Source organism: Bidens hawaiensis, unplaced genomic scaffold (assembly GCF_021521415.1).
Source record: "Bidens hawaiensis isolate Kalapana, Puna unplaced genomic scaffold, B.hawaiensis_p1.1 tig00002935_1, whole genome shotgun sequence".
Taxonomy (NCBI): Eukaryota; Viridiplantae; Streptophyta; class Magnoliopsida; order Asterales; family Asteraceae; genus Bidens; species Bidens hawaiensis.
The window spans coordinates 483728-502001 of NW_027491158.1; the positions used below are offsets into that span (position 1 = coordinate 483728).

The window sequence follows — 18274 nt, forward strand, 5'->3', positions numbered from 1 at the left end:
ACTATATAAAGGGAATTGTGAATGAGAAGAAGGCAACGAGGCATTACTTTACAATAAGCACTTGAGTCTCTTTATTACAGTTATAGAAAGTATGGTTGTATAGTATATCAGTATATTAGGGTTGAGTTATTCTACAAAGGCCACAAAAAATAAGAAGTGTGAAAAGTCATAACTAATTAACAAGTATCAAGTAACAATATACATATTATCTCTCCACATACAAGCCACATGTTAATTCTCTAATCAATTTAAACGTCTATAATTTTTTCATATGATATTTTTAATAAAAAAAATTACCATAATAACAAGCGTTTTTTATCTTTAATATTAGTATGATTTTGTTATATATATATATATATATATATATATAAATTACGTTATTGTGTCTTTGGGCTTACCATTGTGTCTTTTTTCGTCATTGTATCTTTCTTTTTGTTATTGTGTATTTTTCGCCATTGAGTTTTTCAACTCATCATTGTGTTTTTTTTTAATACCAATAACACTGTTGTGTAATAATAATATGTAAATATAATAAAAAATACAAACAAGTTATCTAATACATAAACACAATGACGAATGGATATTACACGGTAACCTGAAACATAAAACACAATAATGAATACGTATAACACAATGACCTGAAACGTAAGACACAATGGTAAAATGCATATAACACAATGATCTGAAACGTAAAACACAATGGAAACTACATATTACACAATGACTTGAACGTAATACACAATGATATAATACTATTTTTCTCAAATTAAGTGAATGTTAAGCAAAATGACTAAAACACAATGATAGGTCAAAAAACAAATGTTGAGCACAAAGACACAATGACATAATCTTTGTTTTAGTTTTATCTTTATCTTTAATATGAGTACCAACTGAAAAACACAATGACCAAAATCTATAACACAATGCATAGAAAAACCCAATGAAAAAACTCGATGAACAACCAAATAACACAATATAAAATAGCCCACTAATTTTTTATATATAACAATATGATATTCATATTAAAGATAAAAAAGCGTTTATTATTACGATAAAAAAATCTAAAAAATGTCGTATGAAAAGATTCTAGACGTTTTAAAATGATGAATGAATTGACATGTGACTTATATGTGAAAAGAGAAAGTCATCATAAATGATTATTACATTCATGTCCTTCTCATCAATTTTTATTCTTAAATTAATCTCAACAATCCAAATTTAATATTAATGAATTAAATTTCTTTTCACATTTCTCATTTTTATTATACTTTGTATAATCATACGCAATTATATTATAGGGCATACTGCTATACACATGAAAAAAGTCCAAAACCATGTCACCTTAGGCCCATATTAATAAACACTACTACCAAATGTAGCCAGCCACCTTAGGCCCATATCCTAAAACCCCCTGTCCCCTTACCCTCTCACTGTTCTTCTCATCACCGGCCTCCTCTTCTGTCCACTCCGGCGAACATCGCCGCCGTCATTCTCTTGCCGCACCACCGCCGCCTCTTGTAATTTTAAATTAAGGTTCTTTTTATTTTATTTTGTTTTAGGATATTTAATTAATATGTGACTGTTATTTGCCAATATGATTATTTTTGAATGAATATGTGAATAACATAATAATATGTATAACCCATTTTCATTTAGCTGAAACATAATGTTTTAAGCTATTTTAAATCACTAATTTTGAACTACAATTGAATACAAAGGTTTTTAAGTATTAATTAATATTAGTGTATTTGTTTCCAGTAAGAACTGTAAAATATGCTACCTCATCGAGTGTTGCCGGATCTATTTTTAAGGATTGAACGGAAGCAGCGACTTCCAAAGCATGTTTTAAGTCCAAGTTTCTATCTTTTTCCACTAACACTTGAACCTGGAGAGAATCAATAATTAGAATCAATCCAAAACTCAACAAACAGGAGTTGACTTATGCATGAGTCAAATAACTTACAAGACCATAAGAGATTCTTCGAAGACCAAATGGGTCGTTAGTCGAGCTTGGTTGACAACCGGCTCCAAATAAGCCAACTAGACTATCTAGCCTGCCAAATTGAAAAAACAATTAAATATAATCCTGTATCAAGAACAGATGTACTCATTGACACTTGTAGTCAAATGAGCTTATTTCAACTTCAAAATAAGACAAATTCTTAAACTTTCAGGGCTGAAAAGTAATAGCATTTTACCTGTCTGCAATTGACAATACAATTCCTGCATCAGTTTCTGGGAGGATATCACCAGAAAACCGAGGGAGTGTAATCTCAAACAATGCTTCAGAAACCTGATATATCAAAAAGTCACATGAGCAACAACAATCAAAACTTTTACTATTCGTACAAAACTCTAAATCTATATATTATTGACCAGGTCAAAATGATGACCTGTTGTGAGTATCCTTCACGAAGAGCATAGCGACGAGCCATTATTCCCGATAAAGAAGTAAATTCTGTAACAACAGCAGTCGAGAGGTCAGACATTGCGAGTGATGCAGCTTCACGTGCGATCTGGAGCTTATCTTCACTTAACCCTAGGGCCAACCCGAGTTCATTAACAGTACTCTCCACCCGTATCATTTTATCCTCCATTGTTCCAAGTTTCTCCTGCAAATTTGGAGTAGAGGCTGAGAAATGTGCTGGTCACATGGGTCAAAACGTTTAGAAAAAACTTACATGAAAAAGAATTCCATTCAGTTGACCCCGGAACTCCGAAAACCTTTTACTGGTGTCTAATTCATAAAAGAACTTAGCATCTTCATATCGAGCTCTACATTAAAGAAGTTGACTCGAGTATTTCAGTTAAGTATATACTTGTAGTCGTATACTACACAATAAGAAATTGAAAGGAAAATTATTGACTATGTGTACCTGAGTACAGCTTCATTTCCTTTCCTAACAACTGATTCATTAATTGCTCCATTTGCAACCTGAACAGAAACCAATCAGAGAAGCCACTCATATTCATCATCAACATGAATATACATAGGTGCCAATATAGACCCCTTTTGATCATGAATGAGTTGACTCGATTAAGATTTTTAAAAAATAAAAAAACTTACAGCAATGAAATATGGCAACAGATTTCCATGATTGTCTGTCAATGCAAAGTACTTCTGATGCTTTTGCATAACCTGCAGAATAAATTTAACTCAACAATTAACCCAAAAGTGTAAATTTTTGTTTTTGGTTATATTATAAATCAGCACAAGGTCTTGATTCCTAATGCATGAAGTAGCACGAATACATTTGACCTCATTGACCGTGCATGCGTAGTTAAACGATCAATTAGATACATCATGAGTTCATTATTAACACATGTTTGTTTATATGGAGCATTTTCTAACATGGTTAAAAAAACACCGTACCATTACTAACAGATCTTTTGGGAGCACTAAAAAGGACTCTGAGAATTTCCCGAGCACAGGAACAGGTGCCTCAACAAGGTTAACAACCTAATAACATTAAGACAAATAATCAGTTCAATTATTGGGAAAAAAACAGAAATTAAGGAAAATAATATTAAAATCAGTTACCTCGTCAAGTAAGTTGCTTTGCATCACAAGACATCCATCAACACCTTTTGCTAAATCATTGGATCGTTCTAGAATTATTTTCTTTCGTTGCTGCGACAAGAAAATAACTTTTAACATGCCATTTTCTATGCATTATTAATAATAATTTAATAAACAATATATACACTCAAGTCACCTCAGTGTCAACAGATATTCCAGCTTGTTGCATTACTTTAGCATAAGATTCTGCACTATCAACCTGCACAAAATTCCAAATATAATAAAATGAAAAAAGTATGTTTGAATTAGCAACTTAAAATACTACTGATTGAAGTTAATGCATCACACATACCATGGTTGTAGCCGATGCTGTATTCCGAAGACCATGAGAAACATTACCACTGCAATAAAAAACGATATGTAAAGTGACATAAATAATAAAATACTGCTATGTCAATTGAGAAATTATCATCATAATGAGAATTTGCTACCTTATTAGGTGTTCATGTGGAATCCATACACTAGAGGTTTATAGGTTTATTAAAATAGACTCTTTGTCTTACAAAAAATGTGTAAACCTTTATTTTTGCAATCAACATCTTTTAAAAATCATAACAAAAAAAACAAAAAGCTGAATATAATTTTAAGTAAATTCATGAAGTGACCACTTGCCTTAAAACACCAGCAAAAACAAAAGGAACAATTGCATCCCCATGAAGTGCCAAAATCCAACGAATAGGTCGGCTAAAGATGACCTAGATGATAGTAGAATCCATTTAAAAATGTGGCGCATTTTGTTGAAAGACGTAGTTACAACATAACACTTATATATAGCGATTAGTCATTTAATGTTTTCAGATAGGTAGTTATAGAGGACACACCTCAGAATTCCAACGCATTGACTTTGGAAATGACACTTTAGCAATCAAACCTGGCAACTCCTTTGATAAAACCTATACAAACAAATACAAGACAAAATTTCTTAAACTGATATGAACATCAATAACACGGAAGAAGGAAACAATTGCTAGTTATGATATACTATTAACAATATCAAGCAATTTATTTTGGCATATTGTACCTCGACAGCAAGCTGTGCAGACTCCATCAAACGAACATAGATATACTCTGTCTTACCTATAATAATAAAAGAAAAGTTACCACTTAGTTATTTTGGGAAATTGATTGATGATCATATAAGCATGTCACATCATAGCTTAACATTTAATAAATTTCAGCTTGATGTCAACAGCATATATACAGAATATCATCAAAATGTCTAAAATTTACTATAAGTTCAATAAAAAGAATGAAGCATAAAAAATATACTTTAACTATTAAATACAAGCAGATTTAGGGATGATTATTATTAGGTATTACCTTCAGTTTTCCTATACAATGAGTCCACTGGTACAGAATTTCTTCGACAAAAACCTTCAGCTGCCTAACAAAGGGTAAAAAAATAACGAATATATATAAAATAAATCTGCATGTAAAGAAGAAATATTAAAGAGTGAAAACTTTACATGACAAAAATACCTTAGTTGGATTTCCAAGATTATCAAAAGCTTTTGAAGCTGGAGGCCCTTTAACCTCAACTTCGTTAGCTGATTGCTTAGAGCATAGATTCTCAACACTAATCTGCAAACACAAAACAAATTATGATCATAAAAAACCATAAGAACATTATTTTAACTATTCAAAGAAAGAAAGAAAAAACCATACCACTAGTCTCCTCGGGGTGACAAATACATGAACTTCACCATGAGTCAATCTTTGTTTTCCAAGTAATTGCACAATTAGATCTTTTAACTGAAACAAATACACCAATTAGTATAGCCATTATCAATTATACTTGTATAATATGAGAACAAGAAATGATCTAATTAGGCCATAATGTACATACTTGTTGGCCTGCACTAGCAACATCATTTGGTGGTAATTCTTCTGTCCCGATTTCAAGAAGAAACAATCTTGGTTCAGCAGACACCTATACCTCATATATATATCAATACAACTTGGTTCAGCAGACACCTATACCTCATTAAATATTACTCCCTCCATCCCATTAAAAGTGCCCATAATTCCTTTTTTGTTTGTCCCATTGACCATTACAAATGTCCACTTTCAAAATTTATTAGTCAATTTCCAAGTTTACCCTTAAACACACACAACTAACATTAATAAACAATATTGATAGACCCAATTTCCAAGGGCATTATTGTCATTTGGTAAGCAAAAAGGGTAATCATTCAATATACCTTAAACTTTGTGTTTTTCAAACCATGACACTTTTAATGGGACGGAGGGAGTAATACAATATGTTCAAATTAACTAAGCTAAAATTAAAGAAAGAAAGAAAGAAAAGTAACAAATAAGTACCTTTGTGGATTCTGCTTCTAGAAGCTCGTTTGGAACAACATGGTTGCTAGATTGAGAAATAACGCCTAACGGATCTCCAAGTGACTCTCTTGTATTTGACCAAAGCAGAGCACATTGTCGAGCTAAACTGATAAGAGATGTAATATAAAGTCAACAAATGTGACATATTAAGGAAAATTTGTAATATCCATTTATATTATTGCTGGCACGCTAACTACTCAAAAGAAAAGGCTACCTGCGCATTCGCCCAAAATAACGTGCACGTTCGGTTACCCCAACAAAGCCTCTAGAGTCTAGGATATTAAAAGCATGAGAAGTCTTGAGAAGCTGATCGTACCTGAAAGATTTTGTCAAAAAACATGTTTTTATAAAATATAAAAGAATGTATAAACATGTATGCTTAATAAAGCAAAAAAAAGGCATAATAGCATACGCAGGTATTGCAAGGCCTAAATCCAGCAAAGCACGTGCTTCAGCCTCAAAAAAATCAAAGTGTTTCTGAATATGATCCACACTTGCATGCTCTAGATAATATGCACTCATTTCTTTCCTGCAAAACAACCAGTTTTTGATTTTTCCTTTTGTAAATCAATAGAATTTTAATTCTTTTTAAAAACTATGTAATTATCTTAAAATATGAAAAAACCTAGGGCCGATAGACTCCTGATGAAGAGGTCTTGTGAGTTTCCAGGATCAGGCTTTAATATAACCTATGAGAGAGATTTCAGGTGAAGTTAATACAACTGTTTGGATAATTTTATGATTAAAACAAAAAAAATGAAACTGATATAGTGATATTAACCTGGAACTGAGTATGACGTTGAAGCCGGTTAGGGTTTTCACCATAACGACTATCATCAGGCCGGATACTTGGCTCTGCATACCTTCCACCAGAAGCTACCAAATCAGCAATCACATCAATCAATAGAAAATATGGCATGCATACACAATGTATATGATATAACTAAGGTCATATTGACATATATATTAACATTGAAAGCTCACTTACGCGACATTCCATGGTTCTGGACCAAGAACCCTCAAAAATGTTAAGGGATTCATAGTTCCAGCTCCAACCTGACCAATACAAACAAAGCAATAATAAGCACCAGAACCTATATATATAATCGGTTTCTAACTTTCCATAACCATGATCTAATAAACTGATGCTATACTTATCTATAAATTCAAAACTTAAGCGGCTTTATGAGTACCTCAGTGTTGCTGCATTGCATTATGGTACATCCAACAGATGCCCAATACTCCTGCATCATTAGAAACAAATATGCATTACAAAAAGCCCTGACAATGCAATAAAATGTAACTAATAGCTATTTATTGACATTTTGAAGATAATATATTGTTAAGAAACAGTAGTAATAATGATAATGACTGAAACTCTAACATAATAAGTAGGGGTGAGCAAAAAACAAACCATAACTGAAAACCGAATCGTAAATGAAACTAACCATAGCCGGCAAAATCAATCGGTTATAGTTAAGTGATCTGATTAACTGACTTAAATGACACGGAACCTAACCCAACCTAACCATGTGTGCGTGTTTTTTTCCAAATTGTATACAATAAAATTCATGTTGCGACCGTCTATAACCGACTAACTGAGCTTGGAACCGGCATATTTCAGCTTCGTAACTTCACAATTGAGGTTCGAACACCATAACCGAACCATTTTGACAAAGAAAAATAATAAAAGTAAAAAAACTTCATTGGACAATGAGCATAAGTTAACCGAAAGCCGAGCTAATAACAAGAGGATGAATTGTTAAGTTAAAATTAACCTAACTGGGTAGTTAAACAACAACTAGTGACTCCTTATATCCTAATTGAATGATTAACATACAAATTGAAAAGTAAAAATAACCTGGAGCCGTTGAATAGCTTGTTGAAAAGTAGGTATGGAAACTTTAACCGGCCGTTGGTCGGCGTTTGAATTGTTTGCATCTGGCGTTGTTGTGAATTGAGGTGCTGCTGCGGAATTAGAGAAAGAACAACATAGAGGGATACGGTGGTGGTGAGAGAGTGTACGGCGGTGGTGATGGCGGATAGTGGTGGTGAATAGAAGAGATAATTGGAGCTTATTATGGGGTTTCAGAAGAGAGGTTACCAGTGGCAGTGTAAGTATCCCCATGGATTACGAAGAATGAAGCGTGTGTGTGTGTGTGTGTGTGTGTGTGTGTGTGTGCGCGTGTGGGTTTATTATTATGTTATCGGGAAGATGATGATTGATGACCACGGACCAAGTGTGTTTTTTTTAACCGTTCGAACTTGAATAACACGATTTTAAAATGGTTTGGTTATCGGGTCACTTTTTCTCTAAAGAAAACTCAAATAACCCGACTCGAAAATTTAACCTGAATAACACTTACCCGTCTACATGACTTCATATTCATTTAATTATTTAATTGATCGGTTTATAACTTGTGAAAATGGGTCATTCTAACGAGTTAAGGGGGTTGGTTATAATAGGAAAAACATGTAGGTTATAACGGGGTAACGTGGTTATAACAGAAAAATCCTGCTCCTTTTAATTAAAATAAAATGTCAGATTAAGAATTTATTTTATGGTAATGAAAGTTAGTTATGCAACTATCACAAAAAAGCGGTTTAACAACGAAATCATAGATTGAAAGCATAGACAAGCATATGTATATGTCTACGTGTATGTAATTATGTGTATTCATGTGTAGAGCGTTAGATGTATGTAGATGTATATATAAGATGTAAAAAATGTTATTTGAATATGGGACATGTAAAAGAAAAAGAATTAAGGGCCTTCGTTTTTAAACCTAAATTTATTTTTTATGTCAGAAGATTGTGCGAGGTGAGATGGTTGTGAATCTGTCCCTAAGTTCATATTTTTCGTTCTTATGGAAAATGATGGTCGGGGTCAGTTTAATGCAATGAGCCATTTAATTTTAGTGTGTTATACATGCTATATTGTATACTATATTAAAATTGGATGTTGTTCATACGGGCATCCGATTTGACCATGTCATCATGTATAAGCGTTGAAGTCAAGTAGGTGCTTCAACTCCGAACATAGATAAAAACAGTTGCATCTGATTTAGCTATGTCAACATGTACAATCGTTGAAGTCAAGTACGTGCTTCATCTCTCACTTTCCAAATTGGATGGTCACATCGATGAATTCGAGTTGGTTGGTCCCGATAGTTAACTAGAAGAAGACAATGTGTTGCTTATACTATTTGTACTTGACTGTTTTTGTTCAACATAAGCATACTGACTTAGGTTGTTTAGACTTATGTTGCTTGCAATTTGATTTGTTTTAGTTAAATTAAATTTTCAATGTATCAAGCCCAAGAATTAGGTATACAAATTAGGAGATGGTTTAGATCAAGATTTTAATAATTTTTGTTTTAATTTGAATGCTAGGACTTGAATATATCAACTTACGTACTCTAGCATATATGTAATATTCCTTACATACTCTAGCAAGGAGATTGGTCACGACATGTAATTGGACGATATCGGTTATTGCTTTTTTAAATCTTATAGATTTAACTGTTATCATCTACTCATTTTGCTTTCGAATCAACATTGTCACAAAATCAGGTATTAGAAAATGCTTTTATGCTAAACTAAACTACACACAAAGGCAATTGTACCTATCAGGTGTAATACAGGGACAAGAAATGGATATCAACTCATGGACACAATGGCTCACGAGTCACGATACTAAACCATTGTAACCGTTTAACCTCTCGACTTAAAATTGGTGCTTTTAATCTAAAATTAACATGCAAAATAACGATAACAAATAAGTAAATAACTCAAAACAACTAAGATAATTGTGACTCTAATTAGAGATGAACATTACATGTATTTCTATCCGCAATCAAGAAATGAGATTAAAAATAAAAACGTATTAAAGTTGACGCACAAGGTGCATGCAATACATCTAGGATCTTGGATGCAACACTACTTTTGTTTTAAAACATAATAAAATAAAAATAATAAAGGCTAACTATATATAGTCAGCTCCAAACATATTACATCTTCTAAAGAAGTCTGGAAAAGTGATTTAAAACCACACTCAAAAGAATTAAAGACAATAATATTCAATGCATGAATATCTCGAGCCATATATATATATTTATGAGCTTCTCTCAAGCATATCCTGATACCTTTTGAAAGATTCAAGCTTCTGGAGTCTTATCCGTTTATGGAACTTCATTATGAAGAGATCCGCCACGTGATCAATCTCGTCCTCCAGGCTAAAATCTTCACCTTCATCTTCCTTGGAATTCTTCACCAAATCAATCACAGAAGCATTGGGGTCGTCCTCCTCTTCGTCAAAGAGCGAATGCCTTAGATCTGGATACTTGTCGTCGTCGTCATCCCCCAAATTGTTGGCCTCATGCAAAACTAGTTGAAGGTCATCAACTTTATCATTGTTGTCTTCTTCCTTGCCCCCAAGTAGTAATGCATGAACTTTACGAGAGATTGAACCCGCCAAGGGAAGCTTCTTGTGCTTCAATAACGAGAAAACTATAGCTCTCGCTTTCATGGACTCGACCTTGCTTTTGATAGCTAATGATTTTGATTTTGTGATTGAGCTTAATTGGGATATTATGGTCTTCAAGAGAAGTGACACCCCCTTCTTCATTTCGATGATCGTTCAATATACAATCAGAGACTTAACTCGCAACTTATCGAAGTGTGTGTGTATGTATGTGTAGTTGGATCGATGTGAGTATGGGACGGACGGTATACGGATGTACAAATAAAAGATCAATGAGTACAAAATTATGATGTAGAATTAATTTGGTATGTGCATTTATATTTGATGTAAAGAAAAAAGTTGAATACACTTTGTCATGTTACCCATATGGCCATATACAAAAGTAAAAGGGCTAGCTAGCATCATCAACGAGTATTATTATTATTGTTAGTGATCAAAGATGCATGTTACCCATATGAACCTACAATGGAACCCGATGAACCTAAACCAACCGAGCTATCCGTTTCAATTTCCCGACCTGAACCTAAACATGTACGCCAACCGAGCTATATGTTTTTTTTTATATTTTTAGTTATGTATTTTTTTAGTTATGTATTTTTTTGTATTTCTTTTTAATTTTAATGCATTTTTATTTAATTATTTGAAGAAATTGGTTTTATTTGATTAGTTTAATTATAAAAAAAAATAATAAAAAAAGATACCGTGGGCCCAACTTGTAGCCCCTACACTATTACACCCCAAAAATAAATTTGCCCCCTTTGCTGACTGGGCGCCACGTGTCACAATTCGCACCCAATTGTAGCCCCTCCACTAAACATAGCCTAAGAGTTGGGCGTGAAGGGGTTACAAATGGGGGCGAATTGTGACACGTGGCGTCCAGTCAGCAAAGGGGGAAATATGTTTTTGGGGTGTAATGGTGTAGGGATTACAAGTTGGGCTCACAATATCTTTTTTTATTATTTTTTTTATAATTAAACTAATCAAATAAAAACCAATTTTTTCAAATAATTAAATAAAAATGCATTAAAATTAAAAAGAAATACAAAAAAATACATAACTAAAAATATAAAAAAAACATATAGCTCGGTTGGCGTACATGTTTAGGTTCGGGTCGGGAAATTGAAACGAATAGCTCGGTGGGTATAGGTTCATCGGATTCCATTGTAAGTTCACGTTCGGCTGGTTTTGCGAACCATGGTTTTGATTCATTTTGCATATACATATATATTCACACACACAACATATATACATATACATATATATATATATATCACACACAACATATATACATATACATATATATACACAAACAACATATATTCATATACATATACATATATACACACACACACAACATATATACATATACAGAAAAATGTTAAAATAAAAATACATAGTTTTGTAGGAAGAGTAGGAAGGACATAAAATTTAAAGTTAGGAAACTATGTAGCCTAAATCCTTAATCCTAGGAAACTATTTGTTATTTTGAAAACTACCAATCTCAACCACTAGATTTTAGATCAAAGGGCCTAGATTTATTCTTACTCTTCCTAGAAAAATACTTCTTTTTATTATAACCCACCCCTACATATACATATATATATATATCACACACACAACATATATACATATACATATATATATACACACACATACATATAATATAATAATAATATTTTTTCTTCTTCCAGGCGATAAAAACACCCCGCCCCTTTTCGCCCACTTATCGTCGGGGGGGAGGAGGGCGGTGTTCGCGCCCCTTCGCGCCCAAAATTCGCCCAAATTGGCGCCCACTACACATAGCCTTAGAATGACAACAGTCGGTTAGACCCAGATTCTGATAACTTTAGTGACTAAGATTTAGCCTATTATACATAAAAATATATTTAAATTCAAAACTAAAATTTTATTCGGGTTGACCCAAATCTTATAAATCAAACCCGAGAACCAACCCGAATTACCTCGGTTCGGGTTCGGGTTTTTCGAGTCGGGTTAGTTCGGGTTCGGGTACGAGTTTTTCGAGTTGTGTTTCGGGTAAAAGTGAAAGCCCTACCATCGTCGACAGTTTTTTTGCATGTTAATATCTCTCAACATGTTAAATTTGAACAAAAATGTAAAACAACTTATTAAAGTTTCTATAGTTGTTACATTTAACTAGTAAACAACCTTTTTTTAATTCTAAAAGGATAGGAAGTCAAAAAAGAAAGGAACCCGTAAAACACAACAAGATGATGTCATACATTTCTAATTGAGCTAGGCTAACAAGTGACAGAACTAGCTACTCAAAGCATTACAGTGTATCAATTACTTAGTTTTCTAGGATTTTTTTCATATAATCATTGTGGGTTTTCTAATCCTTACCCAAATGGGTTGAATTAACATAGATTATGTTGAAACGTATGTGATAAATAGTGCAAAAGTATATGGTAAATAAGAACATAGAGGTTCTCAAATTTGTTAATCTATGGGACAAAAAAAGGTGTTTTGTAACTCGTGAATATGGCTATGGAGAATAGAGGAAGACACCACCGGAGCATGCGACAATTGTTGAAGTTAATGCAAGAAACTTTTATAAGTTTTCAAAATCTTGTTCAAATTTAGCATGTTAACGACTTTAACGTGCAAAAAATTGTTGAGAGACTTTAACGAATAAAACAATAAAATGTTATTTTTTATGGTATTTGCCAAATTCAGTATACATTGATAAAGTTTGGTGCAAGTCACAGCATCTTAAAATATAGAAGATGAAAACCAGTTAAAGTGATATTTGATGATTTGTCAAAGCAAAGCAAACTAATGGCTTCTATTGTCAAACGAGTCGAAAGCCCGGTCCAATCTAGATGTTTAAAACATTACATCTTCTTAATAATAAGACAGAGCTTGTGATATGTATTTAGTTACTCAATGGGAGACTTAAAACATGGTAAACCATCTGAACATATATGAAGTTTTCATTAAACCAAAGATCTGTAATATTAGGCCAAAACTATGAGCAATAAACCTAACATACAGTAAGGTTCAAAATGTAATTCCAAGTGAATTAAACAAAATCAATTTTAAAATGAGCTTTAGATATCAAAAATGTTTGATTTGTGTCGTCGGCTCAAGACCATATAAAAAAGACGAAACAAAAATGATTTTAACCATACCAAGTAGTAGACTTCTTAGCAGCATAAAACAAATAGATAGCATAACAAAGATCAAGTACCCAAAGGCTTGCAAAAGATACGTTGTTTAAACTAAAACACACAAATAAAAAACATCTAATCAAATAAGCCGAATCCCATGTCATCGTCACTCTCTTCCTTAGGCTCTTCCTGTGTACAGTAAGACACAAAGCATGAGTTACAAGAGCTAAAAAAATCAAACAAAAAAGTGGAATTTACCTTCTCTTCCGGAGGAGGAGCAGCAGCAGCAGCCGCACCTCCACCAGCAGCAAGAGCAGCCGCAGCTGGTGCACCGCCACCGCCACCTCCAGCTCCAACGTTTGCGATAAGGTCACTGATGTTTTTCTTCTCTGCAAGTTTAGCAAACAAACTTGGCCAGTAGGATTCAACCTCAACATTAGCCGCTTTCAAAATGGCAGCAATCTTGTCAGCCTGAAAAATACACCAAAACATACAAAAAAAATTGTTTGTAATTCATATATGTAATATAACAAATGAAAAAGTAACGTATTGATTGCAACTGGTTCTAACACAAAAACGATGTCGTTTAGAATGACTAATAAAGACTGATTAGAGTCCAAGACGACTTATACTTCCCAATGAATTAATCTATTCCATCCTTTCAAATAAAAACAGCATTATAAACATCAAAATACAAATCTTATGCTTTCATAACCATAATTAAAAACAAAATAATCCATCATGGTCACAAAACAGCCGATTTACTTTTTGACAACTAAAACACAGTTTTCACTTGAAAATTTAAGGAAAAATTTAACTATTGGGAAAGACAAGCCACAGAGGCCTCTCGACAATCTTCATTTGTTACCCTAAACAAATAAATATTGTGTTGGAACAACAACTATGAAAAAAAACCCAAAGTGTGATTCCTAATTACAATATTTCATCCACCACATAAAACTCAAAACAAAAACATGAAGTGAAGGGTAATAAATTACTAACAGTGACAGAGATGCCATCATCAGTAAGAATTAAAGTAGCGTAGGTGGAAGCAATCTCTCCGACCGACATGTTTCTCTGTCAAACAAAACATAAACAAAATCTTTAACATAAAAACAGTAACAAAAAACACAAATGATATGTTTTAACCAAACTGATTATAAAATATAAGTGAAGAGCAAGTGTGCCTGAATGAAAGAAGATCAAGATTTTTGTGTGGCTTAGCCCTAGAGAGAAACAACGCTGCCGCCTTGTGTTGTTAAGTGTTTAATGATGAAAAAACCCTAGGGTAATATTGATGTTTGCTTGAGGGATAACTGGACTGGGCTTTCTGGCCCATGTAATATGGGTCAAGAATTTTAAATCTATGAAGGGTGTTGAAAATGGGCCAAAGTTTATGATTCAACCAAGCTACTTGGGTTGGTGGCCTTTGGAATGTATATTTTCATTTAGAACGATGATTTTTTTGTGTCTAGGTCACCGTATTTTTTAAATTACAGTCATTTTGCCCTGTTCTAGTCAAACTATTTTGTCTTAACTGGATCCACGCTGACTTCAAAAGTTTAGCTTGAGCGTTCCCCGAAAAACCAAATGGTCAGCTACCACATAACAGTTTTTAGTTTGGCTTGGGCTTCAGTTTGGCATTTACTTAATTAATTTCATTATATACCAATCATTTAATTATTATGATTCTTTGGTATAAGTGTTATTTAAAAACTATGAAAACTGATTGAACCGTTCAAATCAAAGTAGGTTACTTCGTTAGGCATTTTGGCTTGTTTGAGATCAAACAGTCTAGTTGACGATTGTTGTCGTTTAATGGTTTGGATCAGTTTGAAATTTTGAACCAGTTGTGTAAACCGAACCAACTTAAAAAACTATTATCTATATCTAGTTTTATTTTTCAATAATACAGTTCAATATATGTTATATTATAAGAATTATTCATATGTCAAACAGTCTGGTTCAATGTCGTTTGTGTATGTAACGGAGACCAAGCTGAAAAAGTTGATTATCAAAAAAAGAATTAATCAAAACCACTGGTTAGCGAGTTTCTTCAGTTATTTTTATTTTATTTATTATTTATTTATTTTTTGTTATGGCTCATTAAAGGGTACATGGCACTTCACATTCTATGGAAAACAGTATAAGGATTCGTTGTCGATGTATAAAGTTGACAACAACTTTACTACATTGAAAAAGTTAAGCACATGTTATATTCGGAAAAACATAAAAGTAGATAGCATAATGCGAATAGCTCACAAAACTAGTATCACAAATGATAATAAAGGCGATGAGTTACTATAAATTAAGTCGATTTTGAGTCCTTGCTCTCTATCCTCGTAGGTATGTTTATGATCCTCTTTAATATGTTTCACCACACTTTATATATAAAAGCTTCAACAACAACGTACTTAAAATTAGTAGAATCATGTGTTGATGCATATGTAGAGTGCGTAATAAAATAATGTTCAACAACAAAGGTGTCTCGTTTCACAAAATAATTGAAGATGTCAAAGCTTTGGGTTTCCTCGTGTTAAATCGAGCTAAAAAATATTGCCATAGGGCAAAATCATGGAATCTTCGACTTTGGAGGTGCAATTCATTATGTATGTGTTTTGATACCATTGTTCTTCGTTGGTTAGAGATTATATATGTGCTTTCATCTAAAGAGTTATGACGTATTTACACAATACATTGAGATATGACGTCCCCACATAGTGAAATGTAATATTATCCTCTCTTTTCTTTATCAGTTGTTTTAACTTTTTTTTTTCTGGATATGGTGAATTTACTAGTTGTACTAGTCATTTAGTACGTTAATATTTTGATGATACACATTTGACATTTTTAATATTTTAATGACACGTTTTATATTTTTAATATTAAAATGGGTACTCTAATAGTCAAATACATCTTGTTTTACTCTCAAGTTATTATCTGGTTGTGTGTTTATGTATTCAAACAAATTGGCCCAATTTAATTGGGCTTGTAGATTTATTATGTTAATATAATAAGATTGTCCATTGGATATGATAGGTGGTTAGGAGGTTTATTATTTTTATTTTTTATTTTTTATTTTTTGTTTGAATGGCTAATATTTTTTTACTCTCCATGTATAGTGTGACTAAAACACATAATCTTTAGTTGAAGATCATACTTCTTTGAATGTATGTTTGTATTTCAGTCATTCATGAATTCAGGTTCTCACTAGTGGTAGTATGATAGGTTATTTATCTAAGCTTCATGTTCTCTCTACTTGCTTTATATTACATTTATTTGAATGTGCGTCTTTGGAACTTTCTTAAGCCATCAATTTGGTTAATCGTTTTCAATTGGAAACTGGACCATTTAAACAAGTACACGTTGTGAATTCTTAGATGGCATAAATCACTTTTAATTGGAAAGAATAAAATAAATGGTTCCAAACTTATCATAATATCATTCCTCCATGCGTACACATTTCCATATTTTTCTATTTTAAATCCAGAGACCGAAAATGTATAAGTTTTGCTCTAAATTTCAAAACAAGTCCAGTCATTCAGGAATTCAAGTTCTCAATATGATGTTCACAAATGATTTTTATCCATCAAAGTTTTATCGTCTTCAATTTTTTAGAATTTCAAGTATCACACGATTTTGTTTTTTGAAATTCAATCTGTCCGGACTTCCGCTAATACTGTAACATCCTAAAATTTATAATGTTGAATAAAGAAAGTTATGTTAGTGATTTCGCGTTTTTAATTATTAATATCGGGTAGGAGCGGGTCATGGACTTGGATTAATTGAGATAGGATAAATGAGAATGGGATTTCAGGGATATAAATACCCCAAAAATCCCAAAATATCTCATTTCTCACCAAACTCCACACACACTCCACACACTCCTCAAAACACCGCTTTCTAACCGATCAAGATTCGAAGCCGAGACCCGAGATTTCGTTGATAGATCTGAGTTGGTAAGGTAAGAACAAATCCAACAAAGTTAATATTACTGAAAATGGTTAGGATTGGATGGGTTAACCGGACCCGAAACCCAAACTGCCCAAATCGGACCCCTAAAACGTCGATTTTAGGCCGATTTGATGGTTGGGATTTGTAGGCGCCGATCATACGATTCCGTGGGTACCAAAATCGAGTTATTTGGCTAAGAAACGAAGGAGTTATGGGCAAACAGATCTGCAGCGCGATAACTTCGCCTGCAAGATTAAGTTCGCCTGATGAACTTCGCCTTCAAGCGTAACTTCGCCTTCAAGCGTAACTTCGCCTACGGCCAAGTTCGCCTAAGGTATAACTTCGCCTGAAGCCAAGTTCGCCTAAGGTATAACTTCGCCTGAAGCCAAGTTCGCCTAAGGTTTAACTTCGCCTGAAGCCAAGTTCGCCTAAGGTTTAACTTCGCCTGAAGCCAAGTTCGCCTAAGGTTTAACTTCGCCTGAAGTGAAGTTCGTTTATAAAATAAATTAAAAACCTAATGGAAAATGTGTTAAGGCAGTTATCGAAAATAAAATTTTTCCAAGCTTAACCCCAGCCAGGGGCTCTGCCCCTTGAACCCCGCTAGGGGCTGCCGCCCCTAGAACCCCGCTGCCAGGGGCGCTGCCCCCGGACCCCCGTTCGTTGTGGGTCATATATAGATGGAAATACAAAACGAGTAGTAGTAGTTAATTGATATGTGTAAATATTATACAGTTAGCCGAGCCCAGTTAAAGAAAGGAATTACGATCAACGGCGAGCGTAACAGGA

At 33.4% G+C, this 18274-nt stretch overlaps 3 protein-coding genes across 3 annotated transcripts; all 3 read right to left on the bottom strand.

Annotated features, from left to right (window-relative positions):
- Nucleotides 1-583: 583 nt before the first annotated feature.
- LOC143621681 (glycine--tRNA ligase, chloroplastic/mitochondrial 2-like) lies at nt 584-8067 on the bottom strand. Its single transcript, XM_077093029.1, has 27 exons — nt 7785-8067; nt 7117-7167; nt 6912-6979; nt 6705-6786; nt 6549-6612; nt 6336-6480; nt 6138-6239; nt 5903-6029; nt 5427-5510; nt 5246-5332; nt 5060-5161; nt 4901-4964; nt 4602-4657; nt 4402-4473; nt 4193-4275; nt 3873-3921; nt 3717-3779; nt 3542-3631; nt 3374-3460; nt 3068-3139; nt 2877-2935; nt 2682-2775; nt 2394-2612; nt 2199-2293; nt 1964-2054; nt 1781-1885; nt 584-595 (listed from the first exon to the last, which is right to left on the bottom strand). Exons 1-27 carry the CDS (start codon nt 8049-8051, stop codon nt 584-586), a joined length of 2490 nt encoding a protein of 829 aa, XP_076949144.1. The 5' UTR covers nt 8052-8067.
- Nucleotides 8068-10037: 1970 nt separating this feature from the next.
- LOC143621715 (uncharacterized) lies at nt 10038-10550 on the bottom strand. Its single transcript, XM_077093050.1, has one exon. It carries the CDS (start codon nt 10548-10550, stop codon nt 10038-10040), a length of 513 nt encoding a protein of 170 aa, XP_076949165.1.
- A 3119-nt stretch (nt 10551-13669) lies between these two features.
- Nucleotides 13670-14810, bottom strand: LOC143621682 (large ribosomal subunit protein P1w-like). Its single transcript, XM_077093030.1, has 4 exons — nt 14722-14810; nt 14537-14615; nt 13793-14005; nt 13670-13723 (listed from the first exon to the last, which is right to left on the bottom strand). Exons 2-4 carry the CDS (start codon nt 14603-14605, stop codon nt 13670-13672), a joined length of 336 nt encoding a protein of 111 aa, XP_076949145.1. The 5' UTR covers nt 14606-14615; nt 14722-14810.
- Between the last annotated feature and the right edge of the window lie 3464 nt (nt 14811-18274).

What these genes read in the sequence shown, in the direction of transcription:
- LOC143621681 (XM_077093029.1), bottom strand. Translation starts at nt 8,051, where the DNA reads ATGGGGATACTTACACTGCCACTGGTAACCTCTCTTCTGAAACCCCAT. An exon ending in ATCTTGGAAATCCAACTAAG is followed by an intron (nt 4,965 to 5,059) that starts GTATTTTTGTCA and finishes ACCCTTTGTTAG; the next exon opens with GCAGCTGAAGGTTTTTGTCG. An exon ending in GAATATCTGTTGACACTGAG is followed by an intron (nt 3,632 to 3,716) that starts GTGACTTGAGTG and finishes TTCTTGTCGCAG; the next exon opens with CAACGAAAGAAAATAATTCT.
- LOC143621715 (XM_077093050.1), bottom strand. Translation starts at nt 10,550, where the DNA reads ATGAAGAAGGGGGTGTCACTTCTCTTGAAGACCATAATATCCCAATTA.
- LOC143621682 (XM_077093030.1), bottom strand. Translation starts at nt 14,605, where the DNA reads ATGTCGGTCGGAGAGATTGCTTCCACCTACGCTACTTTAATTCTTACT. An exon ending in ATGATGGCATCTCTGTCACT is followed by an intron (nt 14,006 to 14,536) that starts GTTAGTAATTTA and finishes TGTATTTTTCAG; the next exon opens with GCTGACAAGATTGCTGCCAT. An exon ending in CTCCTCCTCCGGAAGAGAAG is followed by an intron (nt 13,724 to 13,792) that starts GTAAATTCCACT and finishes TACTGTACACAG; the next exon opens with GAAGAGCCTAAGGAAGAGAG.